The 14,609-nt window shown below is 46.0% G+C and overlaps 1 protein-coding gene across 4 annotated transcripts in view; it reads right to left on the bottom strand.

The window, feature by feature from the left end:
- Positions 1-14,172, bottom strand: part of WIPI2 (WD repeat domain, phosphoinositide interacting 2) — a 29,955-nt gene extending 15,783 nt beyond the window's left edge. Inside the window, exons 1-3 of one of the 4 annotated variants that reach the window (XM_089895535.1) lie at positions 13,910-14,172; positions 11,396-11,452; positions 7,233-7,315 (exon numbers count right to left, since the gene is read on the bottom strand). In XM_089895535.1, coding sequence (XP_089751661.1) covers positions 7,233-7,315; positions 11,396-11,452; positions 13,910-13,983 — 214 coding nt within the window. In that variant the 5' untranslated portion in view covers positions 13,984-14,172. Of the gene's footprint in view, positions 1-5,565; positions 5,651-7,232; positions 7,316-11,395; positions 11,453-13,909 lie in introns of those variants that run through there. The other 3 variants (XM_022565426.3, XM_089895536.1, XM_089895537.1) reach the window with 3 other exon arrangements.
- Between the last annotated feature and the right edge of the window lie 437 nt (positions 14,173-14,609).

Raw genomic sequence — 14,609 nt, 5'->3', positions numbered from 1 at the left:
CGTATGTGACAGAGGTCTGGTATCCAGAATATCTAAAGAACTCTGACAACTTGACAATAAAAAGGCAAAACAATCAAATTTTAAAAGGGACGAAAGATCTGAACAGATATTTCACAAAAGATACACAGAGGGCCAACAAGGACATCAATGTGTCCAACATCATTAGCCATCGGGGGAATTTAAACTAAAACCACAATGAGATATTATTAGACACACATCAGAACGCCCAAAATGAAAAAGCCCAATATCGCCAAATGCTGGTGAGAATGCAGAGCCACCAGACTGTCACACAGCACTGGTGGAAACGCACAACGGACAGCCACTAGGAGGACCTGAGAGCTTCCTGTAAAACGAAACACAGGTTCCACTCCTATTTACCTAAGACGAATGAAAACATGTGTCTACAAAAAGATTTCTACAAGAATGTTCACAGCAGCTTTATTCGTAATAAATAATAGCTAAAAACTGGAAAAAGCCCAGATTCCCCTCAATAGGAGAATGAATATACAGTCAGTAGTATATTCATATATTGGACAACGGAGATGCAACAATATAGACAAACCTCAAAAACATTCCTCTGAGCAAAAGAAACCTTACTAAGAGGGCATATGCTGCATTTACATGATGCAGAACAGGCGAAAACTAACTCCTTGCCTCTTGGCAGGTGGAAGGGAGCTGGGAGTGATGGGGGAAGGGGTATGAGGGAACTTTCTGGAGTGATGGTAAACCTTGATAGTTCAGGTTACACAGATGTCTGTGCATTTGTCAGAACACAGAATGTTGACTTAAGATCTGTGCATTCCACTGTATGTAAATATTACCTCAAAAGGAAAAAATGAAAACGCTAGTAACTAATATTCATGGTATGGTATTTCAGGGAATGTGTACTGATGTCTGCAAGGTACTTAGAAACACAGACACAAAAAATAGGATGGATGGATAGATGGACGGATGGACAGAGAGATGGGTAAGTATGGTAAAGTGCTAACAATAGACTAAATGCTGGGTACATGGGTACTGGCTGTAAAATACTTTCAACTCTTCTGGGTGTTTGAAAATTTCCGTTAATAAAATGGTGGAAAAAGAAAAGGGATGTATCGTTCATTTGCTTAAACCAGGTGTAGAGAAAGTAAAGAAAATGGGTTTAGGGTGTTGCCATCCAACTATAAGTTTGAAATTTCTTTTTTTAAACTTTAATGAAAACAAGCAGAAGAGACTCCTTTTAGAATTTTAACAACAGGGGAAGTGTGGTGCGGAGGCAGCAAAGCTGTTTTTAGCTGCAAACATTCATAGAAGAGAACATTATGATGAACCTCCATAGACCTGCATCACCTGGATTTCACAAATGTTATCTTTCTACCATTTAGCTTCAGCTATCTTTTTCTTTGCTGAAGTTTCAAAGAGAGGCTCATCATCTTGACATTTCACCCCTAAATACTTCAGTAACCCCTCTAAATAGATCAAGACATAGGAAAAATGTCTTTTCCAGCTCATGAGTAAAGTGGAAAATTTCTTACATCAAAATCAACTGCAAGTAGACAAGTATTTAACGTAAAACACAAACCCAAAGAACCAGAAGATGACGTGAGAGACTATTCATGCACCCCCGGAACAGGAGGAGCCTCCCTAGTGCTCAGAAGCCTTACGAGCAGAGATGGATGCATCTGCATACACAGGAAGTCAAGACGTCAGAATGGCAAGGAGACCACAAGCAAGGTTAGAGAGCAAACAACCAGGAAGAAATATGAGCAACCCACAGCCAATGGCTAATGTGCTTTAAGTCTGTAAGAGACAAATAATCCAACAGAAGGGCAGGCAAAGGGGGAAAAAAGCAAATCAAGAAAAAACCCGCAAATGACTACCAGCAATTCCACTCCTACGGTATCTATCTACTCAAAGAGAAATGAAAACACACGTCCACACGGTCACACAAACGTGCACAGCAGCACTATTTACGACAGCCAGAGAGGGGAAACAACCCAAGTGTCCACTGACAACACATGGAATGTCCACACCCTGTAATACCAATAAGCAACAAAAAGAAAGGAAGTGCTCATCCATGCTCCAACACGGGTGAACCCTGAGAACACTCCAGGTGAAGGAAGCCGGTCACCTGTGACTCCATTTATCTGAAACGTCCAGAGCAGCGAATGGACAGCGGGAGAAAGGAGGTTAGTGGTGGCCAAGGGCTGAGGGGGTGGGGGTGGGATGCAGTCGCCCTGCTAATGGACTGAGGGGCTCTCAAATGTTTTAAAATTAGCTTAAGGCAGGCTGCACAACTCAGTAAATATACTGGAACCCACTGAATTGTACACTTTAAACAGTTGATTTTTACGGCGTCCAAATTACATCTCAAAAAAGCTATTAAAAAAAAATAACCCACACAGGCAGACAACTGAATAAATTTGAATTCTGGCCACTATATTGAGATCTGATGTACGAAGGACAGGGCAGCAGGGCCCTGAAACATCAAGCTGTGCTCCTACGAGCTCGTGAGTGATAGAGGGCCCTTCACCGTGATCCCCTCCAAGACCACGCGGCCCTGGACCCGGGAGCACACACAGGCTTCCAGGGTTCTCTCAAACTGCCAAAATCATACACTAAATATTGGGTTTTCTCTGGGAAATACCTGCAACTTCCATCAGATGTCCAAAGGAGACAGGAACCAGAAAACGGCTGAGGCTGCCTGCAAAAGGCAGATAACTGCCGGTCACCCCAGAGTTACCGCATTTTTGTCACTACTTAAGTAAAAAACAACCAATGGGATTCACCTCAGAGACCCTTTAAGCCCTAGGAAGCAATGTGCTTAGGTCTTTTCAGGAATACACCTTCATAAAGCAACCTACTTTGACACGTTGCCAGTGGTTTCGGTTTGTTATTCTTCTGCTGCATCGTTTCCAGCTCTTTAACGTCGTTACGCTACACCTCACTCCCCAGAGAACCTTTACAAACAAGCATCCACAGAACCCACAGACCCAGAGCCGGCAGTTTCCACTGAACTGAGGCACGCACAGCTCAGCCCTCCCGTGAAATACCAGCGCACAGGAATCAGGCTGGTAACTGAGGAGCAGGGTGCCCAAATGAAAAGACGCAGGGCGGTCGGCACGCAGGGCGACCACGGAGAAAGCCTGAGCGCAAACCCCAGTGGCCTCCAGTGTCTAAGGCCTTTGCTTCCACGGCCCTTCGATGTGGCCTTGGCCACAGTTTCTGCCACACTTTCTTCCTAGAGAGTGCCCATCCAAAATTTAAGAAACTACTTCATTTAGGAAAGAATGTTGTTGGGACTTCCTTGGTGGCGCAGTGGTTAAGAATGCGCCTGCCAATGCAGGGCACACGGGTTCCAGCCCCAGTCCGGGAAGATCCCACATGCCGCGGAGCAACTAAGCCCGTGCACCACAACTATAGCCTGCGCTCTAGAGCCCACGAGCCATAACTACTGAGCCCGTGTGCCACAACTACTGAAGCCCGCACGCCTAGAGCCCATGTTGTGCAACAAGAGAGGCCACCGCAATGAGAAGCCCATGCACCACTGCGAAGAGCAGCCCCCGCTCGCTGCAGCTAGAGAAAGCCCGCACGCAGCAACGAAGACCCAACACAGCCAAAAATAAAAAAAAAAAGAATGTTGTTTTGCTTCTGCTGGTGCTGTTCAGAGCTGGCGATGATAAAACTTCCCGTGGTGGGAAGAGGGGAGGGACAAAGCCATGAACTAACACAGCACACCCTGCAACCAGGCGTGTCGGCGGATGCCCGGGGCTCTGAAGAGACGCACGTGTACAGTCCACCCGATCTTTCATCACAACAGGCTCAAGAAGAGAGGCTACTGGATTTCTCCCCTGGAAGATCCATTAGTGTAAATCTCACTGAGGTGAATGTTCTAGCCAGTGCAAGGTCTGCCGAATCAGAACCTAGTCGGCTAGCCTGCTTATGCTGAGTTTCAGAACTAATGCTTTGTGAGGTATGATTTCCTAGCTCAGAAGCATAAAATGCAAAGATGATACACGATGTAGAATCTGAAAATGCCAACTTTTCCTTCTGAACTTCTGTGATATTTTACAAGTAATAAAACTACAACCTTTATTTATATTGCCTAACAGGGTAGGGTTTCGTTTCAGTAATGTTTCAGGGAAGAGAGACCACATATTTGCACTTTACATACCTTCAAATAAATTTAAAAGGACACACAGAGAGGGAAAGAGAATGCAGGGCACACACAGGGGGCAAAGCACACATGGGAGTTCCTGCTACTTTGCTTAAGTTTGAAACTATAATACAGAGAGTTGGAAAACAAAAATCTTCCAATGCTGCTGGGCAAAGGTTTTTTGTTTAAGTAAACGAAACAGAACAAATAGCTGTCCATCTTGCTTCTCCCAAGACCAGCTCTGGCTCATTCTTTCTGTTCCGGCAGTGGTGACCGACAGCAAAGACCTGACGTTACAAGGGACAGTCAAGAGGCACGAGGGGGCCGAGCCAACTGAGCTGGGCTGAGCGTGGAGGCGCTAAGTACCCCTCTGCCAGAATGTACATGTAGGAAAATACCGGAAAGTGATCTTAACTCAGTAGCTAACCTGTTTTCTAAGAGACGTTCTTCTATCTACTTAATGACGTTCTAGGGGCAAGAGAATTCCGCAGCTTCAGTGTCACGTGCTAACCCTGAAAGAGCTCTCCGTCCACTCCCACCTATTTTAAGGGCCGAAGCTCACTAAGAACAACACAGAAATCTATATACACCTCAACATGCTGGCCAGTAAACACCCACTCTTCCATGATGCCATCAAGGCATCACAATGTGTCCCACCAAAAGCTTCTGAAGGGCTGCCCTGGTGGCGCAGAGGTTGGGAGTCCGCCTGCCGATGCAGGGGACGTGGGTTCGTGCCCCGGTCCGGGAGGATCCCACATGCTGCGGAGCGGCTGGGCCCATGAGCCGTGGCCGCTGGGCCTGCGCGTCCGAAGCCTGTGCTCCTCAACAGGAGAGGCCAAGCAGTGAGAGGCCTGCGTACCACAAAAAAAAAAAAAAAAAAACCTTCTGAAAAATGAGGCACCAAAACCCACTTGATAAACTTCAAGGAAACAAATTAGTCACTGAACTGATTCAAACTGAGAAGGTGTCAAGACAAGGTTTTGGTATTCTGATACCCTATCTAAGCACTGGGTCTCCATTCTGTGGCTGTCAAACCAGTCGACCCTAATCACAACAGCAACAATTTAACAGCACGATTCAGGCGCTCATGGGCATGTAGATTTAATAAATGTTTCAGTCATTCATAAAAGCCCGATGGAATCCTGTCTCCAGAGATCAGGCGACCCTTCTTTGAAGGAATTCCCTACAGGAAACAATCCTACGTGCGATCAAGTGAAGGCTGCCAATCTGGGGATTCCAGAAGCGCCTCCTGAGATAAGCGAGCACAAGCACTCCAGTTCAGAGAGACTTTATCACCCCGATCACGCCTTCCAGCTACACACTAGGAGAAAGGCTTTTTCAGAAGATTTAGTAAGCACCAGGAGGCAAGTGTGAGGACAAAAAAGGAGTAAAACCTAAGGCAGGAGCCGTGAGTTAGGGACACTTACTGTAAGAATCCCGCTTCCAGCCATCTCCCCGTAAAGGGCCCGGGTGCTGGCCTTCAGGGGCAGCAACAAACAGGGGGCTTATTGGGGAATGTCAGACACCATCTGCTGATGGAGGTGAGGGACACCAGAGGGCGGACCTGGAGAGGGGAGGCCAAGGCCTGGAGGGAGCCTGGCGAGCCTCTGAGCCCCAGTGGGCCACAAGAACTCTGCAACTGCAAGTACTGGGCACAAAGAAAGGACGTTTCTCCTGGGTCCTGGTTTCTCCATGGTCGCTGAGCCTGCGCGTCCGGAGCCTGTGCTCCGCAACGGGAGAGGCCACAGCAGTGAGAGGCCTGCGTACTGCAAAAAAAAAAAAAAAAAAAAAAGACAAAGACAAAACACCACACATACAACCCAGCAATCACACTTAGACATTAATCCCAGAAGTGGAAAGTTACATCCACCCAAAACCCCATACACAGCAGCTATATTTTTAACAGCCCAAATCTGGAATCAGCCCAGATGTGCTTTGCCGGGTGAGGGTCAAACAGCTGGGCTGCATCCGCACGTGGAACCAGCTTTAGCAACAGAAAAGACGGCGCTACTGACACCCGGCAACTTGGGTGAACTTCCAGGGAAAGATGCTGAGCGAAAACAGCCAATCTCAAAAGGTTACATACTTCCATTTATGTAACATTTGCGAAAAGACAATATTCTGGAACCAGAGAGCAGGTCAGTGGCTGCCAGGGATTAGGGACGGTGGGGTGGCAGTGGGGGAGGGGAGGCAGGTGTGGGTACAAGGGCAACAGGAAGGACCCTGCGGTGTCAGACGGCCCAGTGTCTTCATTGTGGTGGACACAGGAAGCTAGATGGGTGTTCAGACTGTACAGAACTTCACACACACAGGCTGGACTATATCCATGTAGCCTTCCCGGCTGTGATACTGTACTGCACTTCTGCGAAACGTTACCACTGGGGGAAACTGGGAGAAGGGTACAGGGATCTGTACTGCTTCTTACAACTATAGCAATGAAAAAAAAAGATGTATGTGCAGAGAGTCAAAGCTTTCCATCCTGTTCTCACTAGGGGAGGGTCTGTACCTACTACTTACTTTTTATTCAGCAAGTACTCTCTCTCTCTCACACACACACACACACACGAAAAACAAAGAAACTGAGGTCCATGAAGCGATCTATGTAAAGTCACAGTAGGTGACTTAGCAAGGTATCGAAGCTCACGGCCCTCCTGCAACCCCACAGGTATCTGACATACAGCCACTCAAACACCATAAAATGCCAAATGGGGAAAATAAATCACTCCTAGGGGGATGTAAACTTTTCAAATTCTGGAAGCCCTCTATGACAGAAATCTAAGTGGTTTAAATGGCATTTAAAAAGGGGAGAAATTATAGAATAATGCATTTAGTATGGTATCATGTATTGGAAATGGCAACCCATAAAGTATTTCTACATGTACATTTATAAGTATGCAAATGCACAGAAAAAGATCTGGGAGAACACATAACTGTTCAGTCATAGCCATCACCTCTCAGTAAGACTAAGGTGAAAGAAGATTATTGGTCAAGGGGTATTTGGATTTGAACCATAATGTGTGAATTTAAGAATGCAACCTAATTCAAGTATTACTTGTCTATTTTAAGAAGGGGGAAAAATAAAGCAAACACTTACTGCATTCATAGATCTGTTCCAGTTTATCCACAGAAGAAAGGGAGAAAAATTTATAACCGGATTTACTACCAACAGCTAGAGACCTGCAAAAAAGCCAAATTCAGAAATAAGAGCTGATACGTGTAGGCAGTGATAACGCACAAACTAGCTCCATGTTACCAAACAGTCACCATCATCTCTACCCATAATTAGCACAAATAAGTTCACGTAGTTTGTACCAGGTGAGTGGTGGCAGAGCAGAAAAGAGAGTGGCGCGGAAGATGCCACACCTCACAGCCAGGAAAAGGTGAATGTCAATAAAATAAAGATAGACAATGTTCTTATTGAAAATCTATAAAACTTTAAAGATAAGTTTGACATACAAATAAAAGTAATCAGCCCTAAATTAATGATCCCCTCAAAACACAGTGCGGTTTCTCAGCTGACCTGATATACATGCCTGGTGTATGGGAGAGTCCAAAAGTTAGGATAACACTGTAAATATTAAACAAAGATGTTTACAACTTCGGTGGATGATGGTGTCTTTCTGTACTGCAGTTAAGGCCATAACAAATGCAGCTCAGTCACTTACGCTATGCTATGGCTCAGCAGTAGGATGGAAAGAGCTCACTCAGAGCCTGGAATGGCAAGACTACGTAACACAGTTGGCCTGTGTGTAAGGTTCCATATTCATCACCCAACACTGCTGCTTTTGCTAAGAGGCTTGGAGGGAACTCTGAGCTCTCCAGATCCCTAGCGCAGGAGAGCTGTGTGCCGCTAAATGAAGTGTTTCCTCATAGAAGATTACTACTGTCCAGAACGTAACTGACCGAGAGGGGGAGTAAAAGGAAGCAAGCAGGGCTTTCAGAAACAGAGAGGATAGAGAATAAAGCAAGAAGTGGTGGGACATGCGAAGAATCAGATCCTGGCATCATGCTGGTATTTAATGTCTGGGAGAACAAGGGGAAACACAAGGTAAACCAGAAGCCTAGAAATAGTGAAGACTGACATTTCATATGATGAGCATGTGTACGCCAAGATAAAAACTTAGGGCTATTTTAATGAGCATTTCATCTATTAGAAACTTGAGATCTGCAACCTCTTTCACACTTAAGCAGAGGAAATACATTCCAAGAACAGAGCTGCTATAAGCACTACTAAACATTGAAATTGCAACTGGTTCATCCTAAAGTATAAACAGAAATGGAACTCCTACCAGTTTATATAATTCTTCTCTACAAAAATGCTTCACTATATTGAATTCATCACATCAATGAAGTAATTAGGCATTGCTACCTGTACATTTTTTGAAAAGCAATAAGGGGCCAACAAAAACACAAGAATATCCAAGAAAGCTAAAAATAAAACAAAATCTCAATAATTCATAACTTCTGGAAAATTGATGTTCAGGAAAATGTTTTCCAGATAACTAAGGGCTGCTATTTTAAGCACCAAAACCTTATATCCCCCCATTTCTGATTTAAATAAAAGTCGTCCTCATACAGCTTTCTGTATGGGACGGCAAATCCTCACCATTTGACCGGACTCACATCATGACACAACTTTACTATCATGACAAAGTGACCCTCTCAGACCCTAACAAGGAGTTGAGCAGCAGCAGTCTGTTGGGCTGGGTAATAAAATACCCTCTACCTTTTGTTTTGCTGACAGTTGTCACTGTTCCCCACGCATCCTACTAGCATTAACAGCCCCTCCCTCTTTCAAATTTGTCGACTTGGAAAGCAAGTCACCAAGCTTATTAGTTTCATATATAAAATAAGCTTAGAGAGGGCTTTTTCTACAGGCAAAATTAATGAGCTTGAATTAATTAATGAGGACCTGGATTTTGATACACCCAGGATTTTGGCTGTGCTCCAAATGGGCAGAATTTGTTAAAACTGATCAAATATTAGCTCTCTGATGTTCTTCCAGATATTCAGAAACTGATTTTGGATATTAAATACCTTTGCTAGAGTTTTAATCGCATGGCTTCCTACTTGCACACCCCAATCAGTAGGAAATGTAAGCAAAAATACACCAAGTATTTTTTGATATGTACATGTGGTATAGAGTGAGCATATACTTTATCAATAAAGGCAGACTTTTTTTTTTTTTTTTGCGGTACGCGGGCCTCTCACTGTCGTGGCCTCTCCCGTTGCGGAGCACAGGCTCCGGACGCGCAGGCCCAGCGGCCATGGCTCACGGGCCCAGCCGCTCCGCGGCATGTGGGATCTTCCCGGACCGGGGCACGAACCCGTGTCTGCTGCATCGGCAGGTGGACTCTCAACCACTGCGCCACCAGGGAAGCCAAGGCAGACATTTTTAAAGGATGATATGAAATACAAATAGGTTTGATATTTACATCTCGAATATCAATGGTCAGGTTCACACACCCCTCTTTGGAGGTTCTTCTTTTAATAACATCTCATGATTTGCCTGACCATATGATATATTAATGGGAGAAGTACAGTAACATATAAGCATGAGATTCCCCTAATAAATAATCTCACTCCCCACTAAGTGTTTATATGGTAAGGTTTGTTTTTTTTGTTTTTTAAGGTAAGAGATCTTTTATTGACAAAGGGAAAACCCAGCAATAACAGAAAAAAGCATATATTTACTTAATCCCCCACTTCACTACCATACCCCTGCCTTCAACTGTGCATGGTGTCAAAATCCAGAGACTCTGCCGTACCCTCTGGAGACAAGGCCCAAGTCCCTCACCAGGCAGGATCAGTGACTGCTTCTGCAACACACTCTGGGCCAGCCTTCTCGATCTTCGCCACACGCGACTCCGCTCCACTGCAGAGCTCCTGAGACCGCCCATCCTGAGCCTTTGGGGGATTCCGTGGTTTCCAGTAGGTTGGTTCTCTGCTTTCCCCACTAGCAATGGAGGATCCACTTTCCTTTACCACTTGCTGGCTTCCAAAATTTTGTTGCTAGTGTCTCCTCGTTCTATGGGTTTCAGCTTTTTTAAGTACCTTTTTGATATTTCACTGACTGTGACATTTTATTAGGGTTCTGAGAGGGAGAGCCAAAATAAATGCTTGTGTTTAATAACCACCATCTTTAACTGCAAGTCTCTGTCACTGAATTTAAACTTGACTGCTCAGTATTTAAAAGACAGTGATTTCCATTAAAAAACAAAAAAAAATTTAAGAAAACATTTTATAAATGTTAAAAACATTTTAAAAGAAAAAAAATCATTTTCTTAATTCCCTTTTTTTTACCCACTTACGCATGATCAGCCCATTAATGTTTTCCCTTTTCATCACCTTCATCAAAGAGCCACACTCGAGGACAGGGTGAAGTGGAAACAGTCACACCCATAAAAAGGAAGCCACCTGAGCTGCTGCTGAGACCTGGCCGGCCCCGGGGCCCTACTCAGCAAGCTCATGGCCATCCCAGACCTCCACCTGGACATCCCTAAGGCCTTTCAAACTCAGTAATATCCAAAGCGCAGTTCATCTTTCTCCCTAAACTGAATCCCCCTCTGATCTTTCTCCCATAATGTGCTGTCACTGCTCATCTAGAATCTAGGCTGGAGACTTGGGAGTAACCTTAACTTCTCCCTTAAGTGCATCATGCACGTCCCATGGGTCACACCAAATCCTGATGGCTCACCAGTCTCCTTTCTACTGGCCATGGCCGCTGGACAATACCCTCCCCAGTGACTGCCCTGCTTCCTCAAAACACATCCTCCACACGGCAGGCAGAACCACCTAGAACTTTAAGGTGGAAGAATCCTTACTTCCAAGTCCCTCGATTTACTGATGAGGGAAAAGGAGAGAAGTGACCTTCCAGGACAGTTGCTGTAACCTTAGAAGAAACCCGGTTCAAGAAAGCAATCAATTCAGACCAATGCCTTACTGTCTCTATGCCCATAACTTTTAGACACTAACAACATCAATGCTACAAACAGAAGACTTCGGAAGTCAAGTCCCTGTCCTTATTCTATTTCTTTTAGAAATGTAGTTTCTAAATGATGTAGACATTGCCCAATCAATGACTTCCACAAGCTGCGTGGGGTCCCCTGCAAGTACTTAACCCCTGATATTTCCGTTGAAGATCCAAGTGATACTCTGCACTTCTATTAGTTTCTTAACTTCGATATCAAAACACCAAAAATTCCTCAAGATAAGCCTTCCAAAGTGTTACTTTCAGAAACCAGGATTGGAACTAACCAGCCAAGAAGAAGAAGACGACGGGGACCAGCTTTTCTTGATGCCTTTTTCCCAATTCTAGTTAAACAAACAAAAACAAACGGTAAAAACAAAACAAAAAAACCCCAAATAAAACGTTCACTTTTAGAATAAGAATCACAGAAAAAAAAATATTACAGTATTTGAAACCATATTACCAGGAAAAACAGAAAGGACAGATATAGTTTGTTATGAAAGGAACACTTCTTCAAGCATTACTGTATAACGTAGAATATATATTCTATTAAGTGAAACAGCTTCCAGGTTCCCTCACTGAATACCGTGAATGTGAATCCAATATTCTTTGCTTTGTGAAAAACTGTGTTCCTCTATCAAAGTAAATGCTGGAGATGGACAAGGGAGGGAAAGGAGTGAACTGTCAAGCCTCTCCCCAGAACTTCTGTATTTCTTTCAGGTATAGATTTAAAACAAATTAGTCACTTTAATCAATAAACTTTTAGTATAATCCTAACTTACTATTCCTTACAATTTATGCTCACACTGTATCAAGGTCTCTTTAGCAAATCAAAATTATGACACACAAATCTTGTCTTGAGGGGCTTCCCTGGTGGCGCAGTGGTTGAGAGTCCGCCTGCCGATGCAGGGGACACGGGTTCGTGCCCTGGTCCGGGAGGATCCCACATGCCGCGGAGCGGCTGGGCCCATGAGCCATGGCCACTGAGCCTGCGCGTCCGGAGCCTGTGCTCCGCAGCGGGAGAGGCCACAACAGTGAGAGGCCCGCGTACCACAAAAAAAAATCTTGTCTTAAACTAATAACTTCAGGACTCATGGAGGAGTGGGAAAGCATGATTTCCAAGTACAAAAAGACCTTATTTCAGGCCAGAGTGACATTCTTCTCTTATATAGGGAAAGTGGTATTTGAATGCCATTTAAAATAAGAGCAAAAGAGAATGTTTTCTCATATTTGATTTCCTTTCAATATAAATGATGAGCAATGAAAAACTTAAAGAATGGTAGAAAACGTTTTGGAAATTCTCTAATTTATACAAGACATAAAAATCCATAAAGCTACCATTCTTACTGGTCTCAAAATACTAAGGCCTTAAAAACGGAATCACAGTTGGTTTGAAATGTCCTCTTCCCTACTTGGATTGGTATAACATAGTCCATCTCAGTTATAATCTCCTGCAACAGGTGGTCCAAACTGTTTTTTTTGGATTGGCTTTTGGTCATACAGAACGCTAGTATTCAGTAGTTTTCACCTTTAAAGATTGCTACGGTCTGCTTTCTACATTCACTGTCCTCCAGATCCTACTCTGTAGGTAGAAACAACAGCATGGTAGATTGGAAAGGACACTGGAAGACAATTCAGGAAAGCTGCCCCCACTCTACTGTCAAATGAGGGTAAGATCCAGACTCTGCTCTGAACCTTCCTCAACTTCGGTTTCCTCTCCCTGTAGTTGGAGGAGGTGATCTGCTCCCTTCCAAGTCCCAACAGAGGCCCACTGTGGGGCTGTCTGCGCTACTTCCCCAACTTTGGAAGGTGCTACCGAGCACCCACTGCACGCCACTGACTTGGTGGCTTGCCGTTCTACAACTGACTTTTAGTTTTCTAAAAGATGTCATGTTCTACTTTGCTGATTCCATTCAGCCAGGAACAACTCAACCTACTACTTTGGTACGAAGCCAATGACCCACTCCTCCTCCCCTCTTACATCACTTCCTCTTACTCACTTCCCAAGATGTCTTTCCTCCCTTCCAGTCCCACAACTTATCCTTCCTTCTCCAGAAAACTCATCTAGTAACTATCCTCACACGTCACCGGAGACAGCCTCCGAAGAATCGGCTTCAAACCCATACGGGTTGGGACAAACAAGGGCTGGCATCATGGGACTCTCTTCCCCTGTAAGGATGGCCCATGCCCCGAAGCACCAAGACCTCTGGGGGGGGGAGGGGTTCTCTGTCACATCCCCCTTGGCTCAGTTTCTCCCCAGGTCAGAGACCACGTTTACTGCTAAGTTTGTTTCTTGCTCGAGGAGGACATCAAAGTTACCTGTCAAAAAGAACAGCGAGACGGGAAGAAAAGGAAATCAAAGGGACCCTAAGATGATGAAGAGATGAGGAGAAGGGGCTGAAGAGGGGAAAGACTGGAGCAAGAGAGCTGAGGTACAAGAGGGAGGCGGGTTATAAGGGAGGCGGGTTATAAGGGAGAAACCCACCCCCACCGCTCCAGAGGCGGCCGAGACAACAAGTCAGGCCACAAAGTTCTGCCCCAACTTTGTGAGAAGTGAGGTCCGAAAAGACAAAGCCTTCCCGTGCTGGGTAAAATACCTCCCCTACCTCCATCGCTTTCCCGGCTCAGAGATCGCAGCTCCAGGGCAGAGCCTGGAGGGTCCCCAGAGGGGGCGCCCCTCCCTCCCAGCACGCGCCGGGCCCTCCCCGAGGATGTCTCTGCCCTCCCCGGCCCCAGGCCCCCAGGCTCCGACCCCCGCCCCGCGGCCCCCGGCTCCGACCCCGGCCCACGCCCGTCCTTACGTGACGTCTTGGTTGAAGTTGGCGAAGAGTAGCTGGCTGGCGCCAGCCTCGCCACTCTGACTCGCCAGGTTCATGTTGGGCGCGCGGCGGGTGGACCCGGCCCGGAGCTCGCGCGCGGGAGGGCAGGTCGGGGTGAGCTCAGGGTTGGCGCCGAACCCCGCTCGCCGCCACTCGCCGCTCGGACATCAACAGCCGCCTCATCCCGACCCCGCTCTTGTTTATGCTCCAGAGCCGGGCCGCCAGGCGCGCCTGCGCGGCCCCGCCTCCTCGGCGCACGGCCTCCCACGGCGCAGGCGTACTGCGGAGGTCCGCCCCTTCACCTCCGGCCTGGCCCCAGGTTCCGGTCGAACACGCGCGCGCGTGGGGACGCGCGGGGGCGCGATGGGCTGGCCTTGCAGCGGGTCATGGGCCGCGCATGCGCGTTGTAAAGAGTAGGCGTTCCGTGTCCCCCGCCCCCATCTTTTTATTAATATTAAAAGAGCCTGCCGCGTGCTAGTCATTGTGCCAGATACGTGCGTTCTTGTTTGGTGCTTATAGCAATGCTTTGTAGGAAATGTTGCATTCCCATTTTATGAATTTGAGAACTGAGGCTCAGAAATATTATTTGCTAAGTGTTAGATCTGAGAATGGAACCCCCGTCGTTTCTCCAAGGCCCACGCGTTTTGGGTCTCTGGGGAGGATTCTGTTTTACACGTATTCA

The sequence above is a fragment of the Delphinapterus leucas genome, chromosome 15 (assembly GCF_059928025.1).
Source record: "Delphinapterus leucas isolate spDelLeu-1000000601 "Yukka" chromosome 15, BTC_Dleu_Yukka2, whole genome shotgun sequence".
Lineage (NCBI taxonomy): Eukaryota > Metazoa > Chordata > Mammalia > Artiodactyla > Monodontidae > Delphinapterus > Delphinapterus leucas.
This window is presented reverse-complemented; position numbering and strand designations above follow the sequence as displayed.